The sequence below is a fragment of the Labrus bergylta genome, chromosome 12 (genome assembly GCF_963930695.1).
Source record: "Labrus bergylta chromosome 12, fLabBer1.1, whole genome shotgun sequence".
NCBI classification, from domain to species: Eukaryota; Metazoa; Chordata; class Actinopteri; order Labriformes; family Labridae; genus Labrus; species Labrus bergylta.
In genome coordinates this window covers 22384843-22408880 of record NC_089206.1, presented here as the reverse complement: position 1 = coordinate 22408880, position 24038 = coordinate 22384843, and the positions used below count along the sequence as shown (strand labels likewise).

Sequence of the window (24038 nt, the reverse complement as noted above, 5' to 3'; positions counted from 1 at the left end):
AATGAACCAAAAGGAGAGAGGGGGAGGAGAGCTAGTCTACAAGGTGAGCGTGAGTGTGAGTGCTGTTGCGTGTTGCCTCGAGGGAGATGAATGTTTAAAGTGACAGCGCGCTGCTTTGCATACCACACGGCTTTGTTGGTCCTTTGACTTTGAACTACAGGTTTTTATCGACTTCCCTTCCCTCCCAGCAGGCGGGTGTCAATCATTTCACAAACTAATTGTTGCCAAGCTTCATGTGGAGTTTTTGTTGGATCACTGAGTGAGAATCAGGCATTCGCACAGTTCTTAAATACTCAGTTCTTTTGTATTCCGCTCGTCTGTTTACTTCTAAGAAAAGCAGTAAAAAGTTAAACACAGGGATGAAAGTGAGGCAAAATGGAAAACATGTTTTTAACAATCCCTTCCTTTTAATGCAATAAGAACTGTGGCAATTATTAATGGTTATGGAGTCTCCATTAAGGGAACTTTGACCCCCAATTTCCACATAGTCCTTGAGCACCGCGGCGCTGTTCACTCCCACTCAGGTCAATGCAATGCATGAGTTTCTACAGGACGCATCGCAGCCGTCTTTGGAGCGTGCCAGCAGCGACATTACGCTCATTCTAAATATGAGTGTATAGCTGATGGAGCCTGCTGCAAGCACGCGTTGTGCTCGCCCCCGCTGAAGGTCGCTGAGTGTTGTAAAGTGGAGAGGGCAATTTATTACATGCCAGCTGAGACAGATTTGTAAGATTCCATAAATATATTATGAATCTAGTTTGAAGATTGACAAGGGAAGTGATAACTTTTTGGTGTAACATGGATTTAATCATACATTTATTTGTATGCTATGTATGGGTGGACATGGGAGGGACGCCATTCTCCCAGGTTAAAGTCATTGTGCTATTTGAAGCTCCTGTTTTAAGGTGGAAAAGTTATATACAGTATTGTTGCTTTGGGTAAATTCTGAATGTGCAAAAATGATACCAGAGGGGAAGCTTGACTGTCATATTTAGAAACGTATGCATCCATAGCAAAAGTCCAATATATCAGAAAATATAGTAAATGGTAAATGGACATGAGCTTGTTCAGCTCTTTTCTAGTCTTCTGACTACTCAAGCACTTTTACACTGCAGGACACACCTACACATTCACACACTGATGGTAGATGGTAGATTTGGGGTTAAGTGTGTTGCCCAAGGACATATCAGACATGTTGCTGCAGGAGCTGGGGATCGAAACCCCAACCTTCCAGTTACGTTGATTGTCATGGAGGATTCTGCTCTACAAACAGGACTCTTTTGACACTATTGGTATTTTTCGCTGACAATATGATTGTACCATTGAAGCTTTGCTCTTCGATGAATTGTTCAGGTTCTGCCATCACGGTGTCTCGTGGTTAATCCAAAAACCTTATCATCAATCTTTCATCTTTTTTTTCTTTGCGGTATGATTGCTACTGGTCCCAATTGTAAATGTGTTTACCAAACAAGCAATCTCAAACTTCTCCAGAATGTCTGATGTGGTTCCTGACAATGACTTCCACAAGCGTCCCCTCAGGCGTCTTTCCATGTTCTAAGAGCACAAGGGGTTATGCCGCAATATGGAGTCATGCTTCTGATTCACATCATTGTTTGCATAAACAAGCACATAATTCGTGATAAGCTGTGAGCAGGTTGAAGCAGGTTAAATAGCCTGACGTGGGATCAGAGCCTATACAATAAAAGAGTAATGGCAAACCTTAAATGAGCTGCTTCTCTTTGGTGCCAGATGATGAACTGAGTGACTCCTTTGAATGCTGCATGGCCACAGCGTTTAATTCTCAGACGAGGGAGAGACAGCTGTGCCAGGTTAGACGAGTAGGGCCTATAGTCTGCATGGAAACTGGAACTGCAGACTTCATGTAGGTCGAGTCGTGAAAATGCCACAGCTAGATTTGTGACAGCCACAATGGTGTCCAACAGTTGTGTGTCTTCCTGTGGGATTTATGTAACACATGTGGGCTCTGTGAAACACATGAACAGAAAGAATTGTCAGCGAGTGGACTGTATCCACTCCTCTGTCAGAAAAACTGGCTCTCTGTTGGCTGGTCAGCGTCCAATTGTAGACATATAGCAGCATTCCTCATTCGTGTACATTAAGTACATTTCCATTCATTTCTGAGGCCTGGTGTGGTCAGGGAGGTTGGCTTTGGTTACTCCTGATTGTATCTGTTCATGCATGTGTTTGTGAGTAAGCTTCTCCTGCGTGCAAACACGTAGGCCTACTCCCCTGTGTTTGAATAAGTACTTTTTAAAAATCCCATTGTTGCAGTCTAATGAAGTGAACTTTATGCTGGCATTTCATTGCACCACTGAGACCCATCTCGGCACATTTTATGGTTCTGTGTGTTTTCTTTAAGCCCAGTTCGGAGCATGATTTCGCTCCCTAACTGAGCAGAGGTGAGGAACACTTTGTGCCTGAACCCCGGCCACCATTTGTAGCACACTTATTCTTTTTGCTTTGATTTATGTCTCTACTTCGGACGATTTAGACTGTGACCCGGATGACACAAAAGGTGATGAAGTAGCTGGTTAGCATCAAAAGTTGAGTTTCCACTGCAGAGACCAGGATCTACATGAAGGGACTTTATTTTGGCCCTCAAAGGGTCCCCACTTTTTGGGTCAGGAGTAGCAGTTTGGTTAATTAAAGCTGTCTTTTGGTGCTTCTGATCTGCTTTCATTCAAGGAAACCAATCTGAAGGGACCGTGTCCCAGCATTTGCTCCATTAGCTCCAGACTTAGTAATAGTAAAGGAGTCTGGCTGCATAAGAAAAACCCTGTCATGGTTTGAAGGATTAGGTTTACCTCTGCCTGTTGTATCAGAAGTCCCGCCCATTTTTGATTGAAATGTTTGGAACTATTTTTGTTCTGATGTTCTTTTATAACCAAACTAGTAGTGCCTTAAATAATAAGATTTGTACTAAGGGTAGGTCAAATAAGCTAAAGCTTCAGCCTACACCTTTAAGGTCAAAATGTTCTTCTTGAACGCACATGCCTTTGTACATTTTTGTATTTTTATTCTAGCATTTATATGCACTTCCTAATGCAAAACTGTATATGTTGACCAAAATTAATTACTAATACTACTATTCTAAATGGTCGTTTAGGGAAAAGTGACATTGACAAGCGAGCTGTGTTCTAAAAGTGAGAGCGTTGTGAGTGCAGCGACAAGAAACGGCGGACCCTTTGGGTTGCTTTTGATTATGTTGAGTACTGAAATTTTAAAACTGCTTGGTTTTATAAACATAAAATGGTGACTCTGCATGACTCTGTGTTTTACAAAAGTTTGAAACTGTTAGCCTGATCTTTTTATGTTCTGCCCCCTAGTGGCCAAAAGTTGTATAATGCAGCTTTAACCTTGAAATAGTACGATACGACACGATATGATAGACTTTATTGTCCCCTTGGGGAAATTTGTCTTGGACTCAAACGTGCTGCACACTTTCAGCTGCTTCTAGATGAGAATCAATAAATAAAAACAAACACAATCCACATGTAATCAGAAAGCACATACCAGTGGAACCCAAAAAAACATTGCACTTTACCCATTTTGCACACGACCTGCATAATCTGGTGCATGATGGGTAATGTGCAATAGATTAGGGGATGTGTAAGACACTTTTTCCTGATGCCTCTAAAATTCCACTTGTTACATTATTTTGTTCCTTGTTGTGACCGAGACGTTCAAAAAGAGAAGCTCAGACCGGTCTCGGGTACTACAGCACCACAGCCAGGTCATTTAAGTTCCTGAAAAGTTACTGAGTGTCCACCAGCTGCATGTACTCTTCACACTGTGTGTCAATATGTTTAGAGAGAACCAGATACTGTACACAGATCTGAAGGTCAGAGGCAAGTTACCAAGTGGCAAACTGCGACGGACCATGTGCTGATTCGACAGCAGGGATCAGCTGATGACTGTTATGCAACTGTGTACAACTCTTGCCAAGCTCGGACCCAGTGTGTGTATTGTTATCACTCGTGTGTTTTAGAAAGAGAGAAAGCGGTTAAATTGTAATGAGAGAACAAAAGAAAACACATGTAGCTATTTGCATTTCAACATCAGGGAAATTAAGACTGTCACAGACACAGCCTGTTGTTTTCACACATTGAAACACTTCTCCATTCAAGACTTTTAGACCTTTACGCCATTGAGTTTTCTGCATTTAAAGGCCCCGGTAAACCAAGGAGATCGTCGGCCTTCGGTCCTAGTTGAACCGTCGATGAGCGGTCGTCGCCCTAGTTTTTGCAGTGTGTCCAGCTCTGTCGCTATATGTTGAATCAGCGTCGGTGGTCGGTAAGAGGAATCTCTCTGATTGACTGTTGGGAGGTTTCATTTCTCTCCAGCTCTCGTCACAGGTTCAGGAAAGCCCCTTGAGCATGCCGCTGTAGTATACATGCTTTCACCCATTAGTGCGGTTTCTCCTTATCTGTCTCCTCCGCCTCTTCTTTTCTTTTTTCCACTAAAAGACCAAGGGCTGACAACGCCAGCGCCATTTTGAACTTTCTATCAGACATCATTCTCCATTAGTAGACTACCTATAATACGTGTGAAAATGGTCTTCTCGTATCATAACAACGGACTACCACATGAAACATGAGCAGGACGTAGGTGATGGTTGGCCGTCGGCTGTAGTCTTTGGCGGTGTGTTCAAGTGCAACTTTTTGGCCAAGACAAAAGGTGACGTAAACTGCACGGTCTCATCCTCATGCCCTCAAATGTACTGCTAAGAAATCAGAGTTCAGGTTTGCCTTGTACTGTATTTTGTGTCAGATAATGTGTCTTTATCGACTTTGTTTTTTTTCTCTTTTTTCAGATAATTTTAGACAGAGTTGGTTTCAGATTCAACAGGTCCTGGAGTCTTCAGAAAGTCTTAGTTCGCAGACATCACCAAAAGGGGAAGTGTCAGAGTTAAACCCAAGCTTGAGCAGCCGGCACAGCACAGTTCAGAACCCAGATGTGTTGAATTAAATCCTCCTGCTGCATCCCAGAATGCCTCTGAGACCGGGCCGGCTCATAAATCACCATGATATACACCCCAGAACACACACACACACACACACACACACACACACACACACACACACACACACACACACACACACACACACACGCACACAAAGCTAGCCTCTTTTCTGCTGCTCGCTGCTACCTCTTTCTTAGCAGACTACTTGTGTGTGCTTTTCTCAGCATGACTCAGCAAGACTCTGCGAAACAGAAAACATCCAAAGGCATTCTTTAAATGTTGTGAAGATGGAGGGGGAAAAGTGGTGGTGAGAAAAAAGAAAGTCTGGATGAAGGAGAAGAGAACAGGGGTGTAATTTCCATGCAAATGTGCCATGTGGTACAGATCTAACATTGACGTTTCTCATGTTTCCCAGCTGCACGTTTCTTATGCAACTTTACGGGAAACAATCTTTTTTTGTTTGTCTTTCTTCCTGCAGCTACATGTGGTCGAACACATAAGGATTTTATACATGATATGCATGAGTCCCTGCAATGTTCTTTTTATTTTTTACTTTTACGACACGTACCTTCAAACACTGTTATAGACAGGAAAGGAAATAAAAATCATTCTCAAAGACTGGAAGCTTCAGAGACTTTTTGCATGAACTGATTTTGGTTATCTGTGTGAAGAAATTACAGAAGTACAACTTTAAATGTGAAGCCTCCTGGGGTTACTTTCTGCAGAATTTGGACTCATTTTGACGTCAGTTTCTTTTTTCCTCTCATCTCTCTCAGTCTGTCTTTTCAGTGCGATCGCTGCGACCCTCCTCCTCCACCCCAGTCACCTCCAGTCCAGCTCAGCAGAGTTCAGATCCAGCCTCAGAAAATCCACTCCTCATCACATACTGACTTCTTCTATCACCACCACCACCAGGGTCTAGACTCCATCAGAGGGGTATCACCACCACCACCAGGGTCTAGACTTCATAGGGGGTATCCTATCTTGCTGTCGGCCTCATTAGCCCTATGTGCAGGAAGTCGTCATGATGGAGACTTTTCACATTTATCTTTTCCTAAATTGTTAAATTAATAAATTCTTACTTCAGTCTCTCCTGATTGAAATATTTATAGCAGAGTAATGACAACGAGCCTTTTGGAAAGTATCAGAAAAAAATATGAAACCATTCTTTAGCTTTAGACATTTTTATTTTAAATGTGTTTTATGAAAGAACAAAAGTGAAAATATAACATTTTTAAGAAACTCTCGCCTTCCTCAAAGTTTACACAGCACACGACACACTCATCACTCGTCTCGTTTTTTACATTATTGTAACTATAGCACCTGAAAAACTGACTGATGTTGCAGAAACGCACTAATGAATTCAGATTAAAGACTGACGAAAAGCTTCTCATTAGCATATCAACACGTTGTGTAAAAACAATTGACAAGAAGAAAGTTACCACATTTTTCACCATATATATTCAAATGATCACGTTATGTACACTTTCTTTACAAATAACAAATCTCTCACAATCAAAGGAAATCACTACAAGAATATTTCACGTCTCCTCTCAATATGCATATTTACAGTATTTACATACATTCATTGGCTCGTGTGCGACACTCATTCAGACAAAGTCTCTGTGCTGACTGTATGGCAGGAACACGTGTCCTCCATACGGCGTCTCATTCAGGTGCTGCCACAAACACTGTCAGGGTCTGTCAATCATTGTACGTTTCAGCAAATCAAACATTTACAAAAAACAACTTGATTCCAGTTCAAACATCAACATCCCTTTCTTCAAACCATTTCAGGACTGAGTGTTGTCAGCTGAGCCTTGGCTTTTTTTTTTTTTTGGCAACAGAAACCATCTTTGGATTCGGTGCAGTTTGCATTTGGTGCGACCTATTTGGCTTAACTCAACTAAATTCAGAATGATGCACACTTAAAGCCGTTTACACTGATGCTATGCTATGCTGTGAAAGCGTTGATATGTTCCAGGACCAGCGACCCGCCATGTGCTTTTTAAATTCTGCTTTGATTTCCAGTTGAACTTTTTAATTAAATCAATTCAAGAGATTCCAAAAACTTGCTCTTACAGCAAACAACTTAAAATTCAAGTTTCTACAGATTGGGAAACGAGCTCATACAATTCCAGTTAGATTTGATCTGCGAACATTACTTTGTTTTTTTTAAAGGAGGTGGAAAACAGCGAAGACTTGGGGAGAGTAAAGGCATACAAAAGAGTCTGTAGCGTTTGAAAGACGTTTGGCAAATGAAAAGATAAATTCATCAGCATAAGATACACCCCTTCCAAAGTTGATATGCACTGTGTAGAAAGGGTTCACAGCAGCAAGCGGCCACCTGGAGAAAAAGCGCAGCACCCAGCGTCTTCTTTTTCCGAGCGCTCTGCCTTTTGATTGCTCAAGTTGAAAATCTTTCAGCTTTTCAGAAAGGCGCTGTTGACGTCACTGACACTCCTTCCCCAAGGTATGATATTCCCCTCATTCTTGCCGCCTACGGATCATGTCTTGTACCCACATCCTCCTCGCACCGTGTCTGATCAGGAAATAAACGATCTCAAATATAAAACAACACAGAGCACTGTCGGTCATACAGCGGCCATTGTGAGCGTACAGACAGCGCTTTTCCGCCCAGAAAAAACGCCAGGTGGACACGGCGTCTAACTTGGTCGAGTAGAGGATCAGTAGCTGTTAGCTAGCAGTAGCTGTTAGCTAGCAGTAGACTCTTGTTTCCAGTCTGCACATGTTTCCTACAATCCTGTTATTTTTGTGTTCAGGGCTAAAGTGCCTTTTGTTCAACAGGGCGGCATTCTGGCTTTTTTACTTATCCCAATGAAAGGGGTTAAAATTCAACATATTGCAATATCAGCAGGGAAACATATTGCACCCTTCATACCTCACAGTGTGCCTTTGTTCTTGGGTTAAAGCTTTGTTTCATGTGCTAACGTCTTCCTGTGTTCATGTTCGATGTTATGATGGAGCAGAAAAGTCAAATAGCTGACAAAAAATCAGAGCACTGCCCTCTAGCTGCGGGGAGTTTAAAGAGGGCATGTTTTTTTCTTACCCCCTCGTAATTAGAAAAAGTGACCAAAGCTGTCGTTTATGTGTTGATATGTGTCTATATAGTGACCTCAGGATGAACTCAAACAAATGTTAAAACTTCACAAAAATATTCACTCTTCGTTTGGCACGAGTGGCGGCAAGAGATTTGACCTGTAATTAACCAGTGTGAACCAGTGTGCATGTTTGGACTGGTTCCCAAGCCTTCCATTGTGCGTTTTCAATTTAGCATATTGTATTATTTTTCACAGCAGAAGAAGATAAAGTGACACAAAGCGACAGATGGCGATAGATGCAGAAAACGCTGAACGATCACGACATTCAGCCTTTTGTAAACACTCGTTTTCTATTAAGGCTTGAAATATTTTGTTGATAATCAAAGGAAACAGCTGATCCCTCAAAATGTATTTGATTAAAAATGAGGGAATAAAAATGACAAATATTCCAATAAACAGCAATAAAAAGGTGATGTTGGGTTAAGTCATGACAGAATACAGCTACACTCCATATGCTAATGACTCGAGCCTGATTTATACTTCTGTGTCCAATCTACGCCCTAGGATCCTGTGATTGGTCTACATTCTCCTCTCCCAGTTTACACCACATGTAAAACATCAGGATACAGAATCTAACTATGATGAGAAGATAAATACATGTTCTTTGAATCATGCAACCTCTGTGTGTTTAATGTAGGCTAACAAGTAGCCCGAGCTAACGATGCTATCATGTTGTGCATTCACCTCCTCTGATGTTTCCTCTCTCTTCTAAGTGTACTCAACATTTATCATCTCCAGCGCCAACATAATACACTCCCTTTCAGTCGCCATGGTTTCCTGCACACAACCAAGCAGAGAATTTGGCGATAGTGATGTGTCGGCCATGGACGATTCGTTCAAAACGAACGAATCATCTGGGTGAACGAACTGAACTGAATCACTGACTGAAAAGAGTCGTTCATTTCTCTCTGACGTGAATCACTGAACGAACTGAACGACAGCTCCGACGTGAATCACTGAACGACCTGAGAGGAAGAGCAGAGCTCTCGTTCAGTGAACAAACTGAACGAGAGCTCCGCCTCCGAGTCACTCTCTTCCTCTCAGTCAGTCAGTCAGTGAGTGATTTGTGTACTGAACATACTGAACAGAACGGTCGGGGAAAATACATGTGATTGTTTTAGCAGCTTTCAGTTTGCAAACTGTAGCTTTATGCAACTAAATTCTCAGCTCATTGGTTTATTATTCACCACCGGCTGTTCTCAGTACGATCACGAGCAGAACTAAACGTTCGGCCGTGTTTCAGTTTATTAAATTCTGATTCACAGACAGAGCTGCAGAGAAGTACTGAACGATTCGGTGAACGAATCTTTTGAACGAATGACTTTGCTGAACTGATTCTACTGATTCAGTACACTGAAAAGAACTGCTTTTCACATCACTATTTGGCGATATAACTAGCATAGAAACGCCAATGCTAACTAGCATTTGTCGCCGGAGTATTGCAGAGAGTATGCAGACACACCAACGTACACAATGTAGTGCTCACAACGGCACGGATTGGTAGAGGCAGAGAACTATAAACCAGGCTTTAAGATGGACAAACAGAAGAAGATTTCCTGTTTTCTTTGTGAAATGTGTCTGAGGTTACGAGAGTGTGTTTTCTCCCTGCTATGACACTCAAAGGCAACAAAGACAAAGCTAAAGGAATGTTCCTCGTTTACTCCACCGTCCTTTGAGAAATAATTAAACCAAGGCCCCAACGTATTCAGTTCAATCCATTAAAAGATGAAGTCTTTGTGATGAGATTCCATTAAATCACCTGAAAGATTGAAACAGGGCTGTCCCCTCGCGATGGATCAGCTCGTATTGGTAAGGCTTTGTACTCCGACAACAAAAACATCTCAAAATGTAAAAATACTCTGATATAGCAAATCTTCCCTCAAAAAAAAAAAAAAAAGATTTGAGTGAAACAAAAATATACATGAAGCTTATTCCACCTGTGAGGGTGTCGAGTCAAGTAACAGATTTCTGTTTCAGTTTTTACAGTCTTTTTTTCCCTCACCACCCAATAAATTATCACAGTACCATGAACGTACGTCAGGCGCACTTATTCCAACATAAACACACATATGTCCTGCACAGACTCCTTTCAAAGGTGTTTGGACTTTCACCTCCTCTGTCCTTCGTCACAAGCACATACACGATCACAGCAACCCCCCCTCCCCCCTTTCCCCCCATCGCTCTCTCTCTCCGCTTAGCGTCAGTCTGTCAGAGCGGGGTCACAGGAGTCAGTTTGCAGAGCGTCCTGTCCTGCTGCTTCGGGGAAAGCGATGGACTTTGAGGTGTTTCGACAGGTGATCGCTGCGGGCAAACTTCTTCTCGCAGACGATGCACTGGTATGGTTTCACTCCGGAGTGGGAACGCCGGTGTCGGGATAGCTCGTCGGACCGGGAGAACCTGCCGGAAGAAAAACCCTGATTAGATTTATCAAACTTTTCTTCACATGTAGCTCTACATTTCAAGTGTCATTCCCAAAATTGTTGGTGTTTAATTCCCAAATCACAGCCATCAAAGTCCTGAAATCACACAAAGAAGAAATGGACAAAGACTCTATAATTTTTGAAATACTTCCACTTCTGTGCACTAACTAAACTTTCTGTTTATATGCAACACTTCCAATATCAAAATAACTAAATAACAGACGAGCCATGCCAAGCTGTTTTATATGAGGGTAATCTGAGAGGTGTGATGTACATGTATATTGCCCTGTGTCTCCTCTGTGAAGTTAAAGAGCCGTCCCAAATTTAGCTCAGCACACGAGGAGTGAAAATCCAAGCTCGGTCTATTCCTGGTTTGGTCTCTATGGGCTGCAACCAGCTTGGATACCAGGACAGCAAAGGGTTAAGAGACTGATAGAGTTGTGTGTGGGGGTGTGTGTGTGTGCGGGGCGGTGTATCTGTATATATTAGTAAGGCTGTAAAATTCAAATTAATCTGTAACACAGATTGATTTCCAGTAGCTTGCAGCAGTGGCACACTCAAAGTATGAAGGCGATAATTCACAATGATGTAAAAACGTCACTCACAGTTATTTCAAACCATTTCCACTCTACAAGTGGATGACACAACAGGGCCTCATTCATCATTTTAATGGGCCAATAATAAAGAGAAGATAACTGACGGAGCTTATAAAGTTAAGCCGTGGAATATGAAGAGCCAAGGACCTGAAAACAAACACGACCTCTGGAAGAATCATCGGGTTGTCTTGTTTATCGCTGAGATCATTTTTAACCTGCAGTGAAGAGGGACTTAGCCTGATGTAAGACAGTCAGTGAATGTCTGCTGGTGCCAGAGAAAAGGTTGATCATGTTCGACCTAATTAATACGTCAAGAACATTAAGTTGATTCATTCTGCACCATGTCTCATGGCAATCCATGCCGTGGTTTTTGTCACTCTTTACTCCAAAAAACACACCTGAAAAAATATGAGGGCAGCACTCAGACACTCTAGGTGTGCTGGCATTTACTGATTCCTGGTTTACAGTACAGCTGAGATGAGTTAGTAAGTTCACTACCAATTCTAAGACTTGCAGAGAAGTGAATGTCCAATGCTCAACAAAAAGCTGACAGAAACATTCACTCTACATTCAAATACCCTTGGCAGATGCTGCTTTGTGAAGTGCACATCAGTATCTACTCATTCCAATATGCCATGAGGAGTAATGTCAGCTTCACTGTCTTTCCCCGAGGACGCTCCTACATATGACCTGCTGGAGCAGAGGATCGAAACCGTGAACCTTCTAGACATGAGACACACAACTCTACCACTGAGCCACAGCCGCCCCAAACTGGTGTCAAAGTGCAAAGACTTGGAGAAACACAATGCACCAATGCAACCTTTTATAAATTTGCTCGAATTGTTTCCTGCTTTCCATTTGTTTAATTGGTTCTGCAAATCAACTGAATGACAAAAACTGTTTGTAAAGATCTTATACCTGACAGTTTGTTTACTTGAGCTAAATTTAAATATACTGTATGTAAAGCTCTGGAAATAAAACAGTGCACATACACAGTAAGATCATGCACATTTGGGGAAGTGGAATAAGTCTTAGTTACTCGTGCTTTTGACTCTATTTTAGTCTCCACCTGCAAAAAAAAAAAAAAAAAAACTTTAAAACTGCTCATTGCTCCGCCCCGTACATCAGCTAGCTTTAAACATTGTCTGCTGAGAAGCTAGCCTACTGCAGTGGTGTCCAATCTTTTTTCCTTGGAGTCCCCCCAACTCCCACAGTATCCCAGAAAGGCTGAGACCCTTCAGGACCCACCTTATAAAAGTAATACAATGCTGCCAAACAGTAACATCAATTGTAATTGTTTTCTGAAACACAATCCTGACATAATAGACGCACACAGTCCAGTATCCAGAAAGTGTTTTATCGTTATTTAAGTCAATATGCTCAAACTAATCTTGACAGCCGCAGAGCAGACAGAGCCATGCATGCTCCACCCCCCCGAGATTTTTGGCCCCAGACCCAAAGTAGGTAACCAATAGCCAACAGACCAACAAGGTTCCTGCAGCTTGAAACAATGTCGCAAAAGTTGCAGTCTGAAAAAAATAATCACACTAAAATTCTCCCTGCAGGTTTGTAACTTCACACGACCCTCTTTATAAAACATCTTCATTTAATCGATTCTTGAATAGGAAAATAGATCAGTGCACATTTAACATAAAAAATATTCCCTCTTGAGCAGGAATCGAAGGACTTGAGGCCAAAATGAGTGTTGTCTTTGTCTGCTGCATTAAAGAGCTTGGGCAGGTTTTCCATCTAGAATGCCAAAGTACATAATGAGATAAAAATCAGAAGCCATTAGTCTCTGCATGTTCTGTACTTTATGTGCCTGTACATTGGTTGCTTGTTGCTGGTAATCTGTGTTTGGTACACATGCACACAGTACACCCTGAAGCCGTGCTAACGTAGCTTCAAGTTGGGACGTGAGAGAAAACCATGTACAGCTCGAACTGGGCCAAATATAACAAACCGCACCAGGAGGGATCTTTTAGCAGTACAATGCATTAAAGACTAGACAGCGTGATTGTTCTTTAAATCGACTTTTTCTTGGAAGACTGATCACGTGCCATTTCTCTTTTTCACAGCCTCTCCATATCTGTCTCAAACTCATGCCCCCTCTTGTTCTCTATCGCTTCCTCTTGTACATTTTTCTCTCTCGGGTCACCGAGTTCATAACTCCAAGGGTGGAGGGCACTTCTGTTAATCAATTTAGAGTGGTTTTTAACTTGAGGAGTGTGTTTTTTTTTTGAGCCTCAAATCCCCAGGGCGGCTTGGCGCGGCTTCAGCTCCACACATAGTATACATATCAGTGTGAATGCTGTGGGAAACACATACACAGGCTTTGTTCTAGCTTGTCTCTGAACTCTGTTCTGCAGCCAACAGGGTATAGTGAAAACAGGCGAGGAAGGTGGGGCAGTCAGGTTGGTTGCACACCTGGAAAATTACAGTATCAGAGATATTGGCAAGGACTCGTACTGTAAGGCGTTTTATCTGTCATCTTTGTTTTTGTTTTGTTTGTCATGTCAGCTCAAAGCCCTCTGCGTCTCCCTTCACTGTGTTTATGAGCTGCTCAGTTTCAACAACTCTGAGATGAAAGGATTATCACATTGATGCATGACCGCACTATAATCAGTGACAGGGCTTACATGCAAAGCTACATGGAACCGCCAATAAAAGCTTCTTTTGACTGGTTTAAGATTTTCTCTTCAAGCAGGAAGAGCTGGATTTAATTCCTGAATTTGTTGTTTGACAAGACATTGAATCCTTTTCTGGCTGCACGGAGGCATTTTTATGGATGACTGCAAACTTGCTGACCTCTCTGCAGAGGCCAAAGGAAACGAAGAAGGCAAGTCCCAAAGGAGAACGGATAACACAGCAAATGGTGAAGGGTGACTCAGCAAAAAATATGTGCAGAATCATTTTGTTCTACACCGATCAAAAAGTGGGTAATACGCTCAAATTCTTCAAAATTATTTTTTAGGTATCTGTACTTTACTTGACTGACAAAGTCCTTAAACAATAACATCTGTATTTTCTAGCCCTTGCAGTCTGCAGGGGGCACTAAGTGGCAGGATCTGCAAATCACACAAAAGTTCCAGAAACCAAGAATTTCACAAGACGGCTTCAAGCCTCTGAGTAGGCGAAACCCTCTCACATAAACTCTCTTCTCCCAGCGCTGGAGAGCTGCCCTCTCCTGGCAGCCCTGCAGCGTTCTGCCCTTCAGAAGGCTTACAGAGAGCTGGCCAATCAGAAGTAAGTGGGCACGTAGGGATGGGGGGGGGCCTTAAAGAGACAGTAACTGAAATGAAGCGTTTCAGGCAGAGGCTGAAATGAGGGTTTTTACTGACGTCAGCATCAGATAAATAAGGAGATTATTGAGCTACAAATCATGCTATAAAAACCTAATGTGTTTAGATGATATAACAACCTGAGTCTAACAAGTGACAGAGTAAGTAAGTGAATCATAAAAGGCTTGAATGTCCAATGTGGAAACCAAACACTTCAGACTGGAAGGTCTTTCCATATCAAGTAACACAGATTGTAAAGTTATTTTCCTACATAATTTCTTCATTAAAGTTGTTCTGTGCCCATCCCTTATAACGTAGTTGATTGATCGTAGGTAAGCACTCTCTCCTAGCCTGTCAGTAGAGCTGAATCTACCTTCCACAGCTCTGTCATCACCCGACAACATAGCTTTGTCATAACGATGAATGCATCAGCTGACAAGGACAACAAGCCGCTGTCCCGGTGACAGATGTCGAGTGCACACACGTCACAGTGTTATTACAGCAAACTGTTTGGGTTTGAGCCCAGCCATCAAACACTCAGAGTCACCATGCAGGTCTGAGCTAAAAAAAACACTTCATGCCCATGTGTGTTTGTGTGTGTGTGTGTGTGTGTGTGTGAGGGTGTGTGTTCTGCCTGCATGTGTACCTTTAAGTGTCTACATGTGACTTTGTGTGTGTGTGTGTACATTGAGATCTGTACATGATCGTAAACATAAACTACAGCCAGGGAGAGGGAGAGTGATGAAAGTCACAAAAGCTTTAAAGAAAAAAAAAAGAGTTTGGCAAAGGAAGAGATATGACTTTCACTGAGTTATATGTAGGAGTTGAGCCGCTGAAATACCACGAGTCTCTAACTTCATAGGAGGCCAACACATGCGTCTGCTCTAAGGTTACAGAGGGTAAGAGATGCCTGACTCGCAGATCAACTCCATTTCCTGGCTCAGAGGGAGAGGAGCAGGGAAAGGGCAACTGTATGCTACAGTATACTACTGCTGTCATATAAAGACTGAAGAGGGGTATGTTAGGGACGACAGGGGGGGATCGTCTTATTAGTTCTGTTAAAGACATGAATGGTTCTTAATGTATGAAAGACTATAAGAGCCATACATAGGAAGAGAAAGGGAAGTGTTTTTCTTTATTTTGCATCTTGAGATTGGAGTCATTATCTCTAGGATAAAATTAAAACGCAGCAAAAAAAGGTTGAAAGGAAAGTTGCCAGACATGAAACAGGAGGATTCTTTTCATTTTGCATTTTAAATATTAAGCTGAAAAGTCAAAAAAAGAAGTCTTCCTCTACTGCGGGTATCAAGGATCACTGCTCAGAACTGATGATACTCTGCTCTGGTTATTTAGCACGAGCTGGAACGACTCACCTAGCAGGGCGCTCCACGCACACAGATATCGTAGAAACATAGTTTGCGGACATATTTCTTGTATATTACTATTATTCATTAAACGTACCATTATCATCAGCTTGATGCCATAACACATATTCTGACAGAAATAGGCAAATCCTTTGCACACGATGCATCCTTATCTAATGTGTGGAAACAATATGGAAAGTCAAACAGCTTAAAAACATGCAAAACCTCCAGAATGATAACTCAATATTACATAATGACCCTGTAGGCCAAGTACTTGAATGTATTGCCAAACATAAATCCAATAAAGTCAGCTCACAGCGAGGAGGCCGACAAATCATGGGCCTAATATGTCCGATCAGTTGGGTCAAAATTTTGATTTTTTTGCGCACATGCACATATACACTTTACATTCTGTGCAAAATATGAATGCTCATTCAAACCAAGGCTCAGAACTAGTGATCAGTGCACAACAGACTGCAATTTTCCAAAGTGTGCAAACCTTCTTTTTCATCTCCAACTAAAAAACTTCTTCTGTGATTTTGGTTTTAGTGATTTTTGATGCCTCTGTAAAACACATTAAGGTCTGTTGTGTCTGAAAGCTACAACATAAATAAACTCGCCTTGTCCGGTCAAAGCCTTAAACAAATCCTGCCTCACCTTTAGACTCAAATCATTACCACAATTTAACCTTCAACATTTTGCTTAACACTCTTTTAACTCAACCCTGGCTTCATCCATGTGTGTAAATACACACACACACACACACACACACATGCAAGACTTTATGTGCACTGTTGAGCAATAACTGTATGTACAAGGATGGAATCAATTGGCCAACAGGTCAAAAGCTGCCACTTGAACGAGGACAGTCGAAGAGGGATGGAAGCTGTGATTAAAACAGCAGGAGAAAAAATGTTCTAAGACACGTCTGCAGCCAAGACGATTCTTTATAAATATGTCATGGATTGAAGATTAATTCTGCATATCCCCTCAGGCTTGTGTGAAGTGAAAACTTTGAACTTGATTGGATCCAGTGTATCTGTTCTGCATTAACTGTTGCAGGCTGTGAGCAAACAAGTGGAGTAACTAGCAGGGGGGCAAAGTCTGCAGAAAACTTCAAACGCTCCTCTATCTAATCTACAACTCCACCGCGGTACAAAAACACACAGATTGTCTGGGGGGGGTACACGGCCAGCATGCAGAACAGGACAAATTAGATCATTCTTGAACAGGCTTGACTGAAGTTCGATGTGCACCAAAGCTGAGCCTTCTGGATCCTCTCATTGTCGTTTTAACATGTTCCCATTTCACCTCCCTCCGTCCTCACAAAAAAACATTCTGCAAGATTTAAAAAAAAACCTTCCAGCAGGTCTTAGCCCTCAGAACTCTGAAATTAAACACACAAACAATAAAAGCGGTCCGTCATATTGCACTTGATGGTGTCCCAAGTATTTCCTTATCGGTAACAACCTGACAATAAAGAACAACTCTGCACAGCTCGTCAAAGTCGCACATTTATCAACAGTGTCGATATATCAGACCATAGCGGAAGTTTATATCCCTGATAACTGTAATCTTTTAGAGTGCAGATAAACATATAATACTTCACCTTGCAAGTGTGTTTAGCTGCACCGTCAACAAATTCATTCATCTCCATTCACTCACTCATCCAACCTTTGGTTGGTCTATGGTGCAATGTATACAAAGCTGCTTTCACAAATGAATCTCCAGACAATGATGTGGTCCAGACTTGTCTTTTCACACATGTGGCACACAATGATTTATTGCCTATGTAGAAAATATTTCTACAGCAGCGAGGGTCGGCCCTGGGTAAGAGGATATAAAACGAGGACTGCTTTTGCATTGATTTTACTACAACATGCAATAATACAACCCCAAGAGTGGTAAACACAAACCAGGCAACAGAGGCATGAACAAAAGAATGGCGTCATCAACACGTCCGCTCTCTAAACGGTAATCCCCTGCTGTGTTCACACATTGGCTCTTTTAAATGAACTTGATAGTGGGAGGCTGGCAGGCACAGTCTGTTAAATGTCCTTGTTAAATGCAGCCCAGTTGTAAACACTTTTTGGCGTGCGAAGCGCCTTCTTTTAGCAAATGCATCTATATTAACCATCTCATCTTATACACAAACTCGTTGTTTTGCTCACCTCCATCCACAGCCAGGCCATGTGCAGGCGAAGGGTTTCTCTCCAGTGTGCCTCCTCAGGTGGGCTTTGAGGTGGCTGCTCTTGGTGTACATTTTATTGCAGCCGGGAAAAGAGCACTTGTGCATTTTAATAAGGTCTGCCACTGCGCTCTTTTGGTACCTCTGACCTCCTGCGAGGACCCCTGAAGAGGAAACCCCGTTCAACCCGCCTTCCCCAAGTCCAATCGGCTTGGCGGCGATGGGAACTGGAGCGATCCGCACAAATTTGGACGAACCGGTGATTCCAGTTTTGCCGGCGCTGGCAACATTTGTCGGGGAGAGCAGCTGAGGCACCAAGGCAAATGTTTGCCCCTGGATGTTGACCAGGAGCTGGGCGATTTTGATATCCGGCTGGGCCAGCGTTGGCTGGAATTCTGTATTCTGGGCAACAGAATCTGAAATAGCACTAGGGTTGGGTTCCTGTTTGATCTGTATTGGCTGGATTTGTAGGATGACAGGCACATTGGAAGCAGCACTGGTACCTTCTGAAGAGGCTGACATTGAACCACAGTCCTCCTGTTTGATCCCATCAACTCCATTACTTGTGGAGCTAGCGCTAGCTGTACAACTAACATCCAATGTTAAGGGTGAGCTGTCCATGTCGGATGCACTTGGTGTATGTTTGGTCTCTGTGAAGGAGGAAAGAGGAGAATGAGCCACAGGCACAGTCTGATCTGAGTTCTGAGGCACCGATATGAAATCTCCAGAACTATCTGCCTCAGCATCCTCAGATGTTTGCGACATCGCCTCATCACTCCCCTCCTCGTCTTTCTCCATCGCCACAACCATGTTCTCCTCCAGGAACTCCTCGATCTCCTCCAGGGTTGGCTGGAACAGAAGTGCTGCAGGGTCCTGAAGCTCATCCAGGAACACAGGGAACTCGTAACAGTCCTCCTTGGACTGCTGCTGAAGGAGACTCAGCCGCTGCTCCCTCTTTGAGTCCCACGCCAGCCCCATCGGTAGAAGAGGGGCAGATGAGGAGGACGACGAGGTTGCGGAGGATAGGGACAGAGAGGAAGAAGAATAGGAGTTGTTGCTGAGGGACGCCTGCGAGAGAAGGAGGTCAAGCAGACTGTCCTGACTCTCTCCTCCCGAGGAACTGCTGCTTTCACTGCTCCTGCTGCTCCTGCTTTCATAGCTGGAGCTGAGAGCATGGTGTAATGTCGGCGACGATGACTCGGGGCTGGAGCAGAGGGACGACCGAGGGCTGGAGGAGTCGCTAAGATCGTCCTCAGAGAGGCGAGGGGAAGAGGACAGCATCAGCCCTTCATAGGGATTGTGGTGGTGGTGGTGGTGGTGGTGGTGGTGGTAGATGCCCGCGTCAGTCACCATGATTCCCGGCGACACACCACCATTGGTGTGGCGACAGAGGGAGTTGTAGTCGGACCCTGGTGAGTGGGCATAACACAGGAAGGTCTCCTCACCAAGTGACAAGTGATCCACCATTCCTGTGCGGATGAGTGGACGCTGGGCTCTGAAGATCAAGTTGTTCTGCTGGAGACGGGCAGAGTGTGAATGAAGAAATTCTATCTGCAAAAGAAAAATGAGAAAAGGAAATGAGTGTTTTTACACATATCCAAATGCTAACTTAAGATACAATTTCCATTAATCTAACTTCCAAAAAATGTCACCTTGGGGTGATCAACCACAGCACGACAACACAGTACAATTCTCTGTGGTCAGTCGGACTTGGAGTTAATGTTTTACAACAGATACCACAGGTTTACCCTTTGCAAAAATAAGTCAACCAACAAGTGGTGTTAAAAAAATGACTCTTATGATTTGGTCTCATTGCTGCCTGTTTAAGAGATCTGCAGGCAGATGATGGCGCTTCAGAAGGAAAGTTATCCACGTGTGAAGTCAGTGGAATTTCAAGACTGTGTGTGTGTGTGTGTGTGTGTGTGTGTGTGGGTGTGTGCATGTGAGTGTGTGTAGACGCTGCTGCAGCTGCCGGTTCAGACTTCAAGCTGACCATGTGGAATCAGGGTTCCCATTTCTCACCATGTCTATCATCAAAGCCACTTGTCTGCTTCTGCCGTCATTTAATGAGTTTCTGTTTATTTCCCTGAAGTGGTCTTATCTCAGTCCTCAGAAATCTCGGAAATCTCAGTCCATCTGCTTAAACAATTGCAATGCATTATGACTTATATAGAGATACACTGTTAGAAATGTGAATCCTGCACCCTACCAGGATGCACAGATACTAATGGCAGTGGATACGATAACAGGGATTTTTCATCACATAAGATCAGCAGATTTCAATGTGATGATGAGTACAGGATAAAGTATCTATTTTCATAAACTGCAAACAAAAAAAAGCATGTCTTAATTTAACTGGATTAGAAGATGTGAGTCATCATCAAACAGCCTGAAAAGCTCTAAACTCAGTGATTTATGATGCATAAACATGCTGATAAACCTCCATTGGGATCCATAGAGGGCTTCAAAAAGAGAGTGAAAACCAAATGATTGTGCGCCCTCTTTCTGTGAAGATAAAAAGCTGCTGTTTTGAGCCAGGTCCACGCAGAGATATGAGGTGATTACAGGGGGAAATCAACAGATTAAATGTCGTTAACACTTTGTTGACATTTTTGCGTTAGGCTTACAAAATAACAGGAATGGCTGCTATGCAGTTATGTAATTTCGGACCCAACGCCAAAGATTCAACCCAGATTGGATTCCTGATGTGACATCATCACATGACATGGAGTCACTAGGGGGTCTGCAGCTGCGGTAACCCAGGCGATAGATACCTCATGGAAAAGTTAGGGGAGACAGTTTAGGAACGTCCTGGCCAATTCTCAAGTCATTTGCCCCAGGGTAACCCCCTCCGCAATAAAACATCAAAAGGCTATATGACAGCGTGGTGCGGTGCGCTCCTGGTGTGCCACATGCTGCATTAATGATCGAAAATCCGTTCATTTGAGTTGTTTTCCGACATGTGTTGGCTGTGAAAGCTGATCCGATGACAGACACATATGGCATTTTCAAAGCGATTTATTATCAAATCAAAAGAGCCGCACATGTCAAGCGTGTTTGTAAGACATTTAAATGGCTCTTTATTGGGAGAGCAGCTGCAAAATGCACAGTGTCGCTAAAAACTCGCATAAGCATCCTGACACGGACTCCAAACGTCTCTCCATTTACTCAGCAGAGCCACGCTTCCTATTGCACTCCACTCGGACAAACAGAAAACACACGGGTACAAATAAACACTTTCCAGTCCGTAATCAAATCCCTGCTCCTTGTGCACTCACCTGTACTTGGTGAAGAATCCAAAATTCCGCTCGGCTGCGCTGAGCGCTCTTTTCTTAAAAGTAGCTGTCAGTGCGTAATAGTGCGTAATGGCAATGTACCTCCACGACAAGGTTCTTGCATAGTTGTACGCCTCCAAACACACTCTATCTCTCTCTCTCTCTCTCTCTCTCTTCCACACACACATCCACACACACATACACACACACTATCACTCACTCTCTCTCCAGAGGGCTGAAGGCTCGCTTAACCCGTCACATGATCAGAGCCCGGTTTGTTATAGCAGGCAAATTAGGGGGGTTGGCTCATGAAGGCTCGCCTGCTCGGCGCGCAGCAATTGGCTCTCGTTACAAAGAGGCCGGCCTCAGGGTCTGGCGTCAGTGGAGATGTGTGTGTGTGTGTGTGTGTGTGTGTGTGTGTGTGTGTGTGTGTGTGTGTGTGCGTGCTTGCGTGCGTGCGTGCGTGCGTGCGTGTGTGTGTGTGTGTGTGTGTGTGTGTGTGTGTGTGTGTGTGTGTGTGTCATATACCATGCAGGATATGACAGTGTGTTTTGATGTCTATCTATCAACCTGTTTTTTTCCACTTGTTTAATATAACCTTTAGAGCTTCTGTTCTGTTTGTTTGTGTCACATGTTTGTTTGACTCATTGCTTCATAATATTGAATCTTTACAGTATGGACGGTGCTTAAAAACGTGTGAAAATGTATACTGTGAGTTTACAGACTAATCACTTTGAAATCTGACTTTTAAATTAAGACATTTTACTTTGTTTTCACTCAACCTTAAAATCTTTTGGGCTTAATTTTTGCCTCTATTTCACTGTAGTCTCACAACTCTGACTGTAAAGTCGTTGTTATGACTTAACGGTGTAGTTGGGATTTAGATTTAAATTAAAAAATGTATCTTTAACTAAGATTTATTTTTTGGCTTTTTGAGCCTTTACTAGAGAGACAGGACAGTGGATAGTGCCGGGACATTACGGACAGAGAGAGTGGGGAATAACATGTGAGAAAGGAGCCACGGGTAGGATTTGAACCCAGGCTGTCTGCTTTAAAGGCTACAGCCTTTGTACACATGACACGCGAACTAACCACTTGACCACCGCCACCTAGAGATAGAACTCTGAGCTGAAAGATTTGACCCTGATCATCAATTTATTGCCACTTTCATTAAATAATATACTCTCAGCATTCATGGGGGCAAAATGCGGTTCTCCTCATATCATGCTCATTTAAATACAGAGCTACATACATGAAAAAATAGAGAACAAAATGCATGACAGAAACAGGACTCTAGACGGTTCAAAACAGGACACGACAGACTTGAAATATCTGCACATTTAAATGGACCTGTTTGCATTCTCGTTTAGCGACTGACATCCTGCAACAGGATAAAATGCCCCTGAAAGACAAAAATCTTTGTGCATTTTTAGCATGTTGTGTTTTTCTTAGTCCTCTCATGCTGCTTAGAAAGCACACTGAGCTTTTTTTTTTTCTTTTTACAGCTGACGCCGGCTGAAAGGGTGGGGAGTGACGGAGTGAATGAGGGGGCCATTGAGTAGGTAAGTAAGTGTGTTTACAGGCTTCCTAAAAACATCAGCAACAGAAGTTTCGCTTTCACTGCTGCTGAAAAGACCTCGTATTAAACAACCACACTGGGCTGAAGTAACTTCACCAGCTCCGACTTAATTTGATTTTCATGCGTAGGTTAGACTAGCTCTCAGAGGGGTTTGGATAAATGATCCACTCACAGTCTGCTTGTAAACATGACAAGTGTTTCATGATGTACTTTACAGTAAAGAGAGCTGTCATGTTGAGTGATATGAAACACTATATTTTATCAAAGATGTTTGTTTTACAGAGGACTACAGACATATTATCCTGCTAACAGTGATACTGCTAATGCTCATTGACCAAAGTGTCAGCCTCATCTTATACTGACCTGAAGTCTGACCGGGTCCTGAAGGTTTTTTTGGAAACAGGGCGGAGCTAGCTCACAACTTCCAGTCAACACTTCACTGATTACATCTCTTCTCGTATCTCTAATCAGCTTGTTAGAAACATTAGCATAAGTCCCGGTACCTCGTTAGGCTGGGAGGAGTGTTATCTGTATGAGCCATTTTAAAGGGGACATATGAAAAATCCACTCTTGTTTCCACATCCACAGTGTTTTTGAACATATATTTGGGTAACCTGAGTGTCTAATGACCCACAAAATGTGAAATAAACCCATCCAGTCCTTTGTTTGTGGTCTGCATAAGTCTTACAACACAGAGAAAAATGCTCTGTTTCAAATTTTCTCTCCTTGTGATGTCACAATGGGATTCTTGTAAAAATAAAAATCCCCTCCCCTCCCCTGGTATCTCCACCCATGGACTTCACCCCCAGACTAGAACAAAACTTTTGAGCAGTTCCGCCATTTTTATTCGCGCTAGCAAAGGAGTGATGTCTACTGGGAAAACTCAGGGGGGGGGGGGGGGGGGCTCATTGCATTTAAAGAGACACACACACACCAAAACGGAGCGTTCTGAGAGAGCTGGTTTATACAGGGTCACAAACCTCCTCTGGTGCTTGATTCATGTTATATTTTGACCAAAGCACAGCTCAGATGTTTCATTTAGACCACAGGGGGGACTGTTTGAAAAGGTGGGAAAGGGGGGACAACATGTCCTCTTTAAGTCCCTAAGCGTTATTTGATGATTTATTTGAGTAGATTTAATGCTCACACTGATTTTTTGTCACCTTCACATGGACTACAGGTGTAAGTTAGTATACCTGTGCAGATCCTGATGTCGTGTCTGCATCAGA

General features: G+C 42.9%; 1 protein-coding gene across 1 annotated transcript; it reads right to left on the bottom strand.

The window, feature by feature from the left end:
- Positions 1-6149: 6149 nt before the first annotated feature.
- On the bottom strand, positions 6150-21489 carry LOC109981566 (Krueppel-like factor 15). Its single transcript, XM_020630407.3, has 3 exons — positions 21234-21489; positions 17939-19506; positions 6150-10503 (listed from the first exon to the last, which is right to left on the bottom strand). The coding sequence occupies exons 2-3, from the start codon at positions 19420-19422 to the stop codon at positions 10335-10337; spliced, it is 1653 nt and encodes a 550-aa protein (XP_020486063.1). The 5' UTR covers positions 19423-19506; positions 21234-21489; the 3' UTR covers positions 6150-10334.
- Between the last annotated feature and the right edge of the window lie 2549 nt (positions 21490-24038).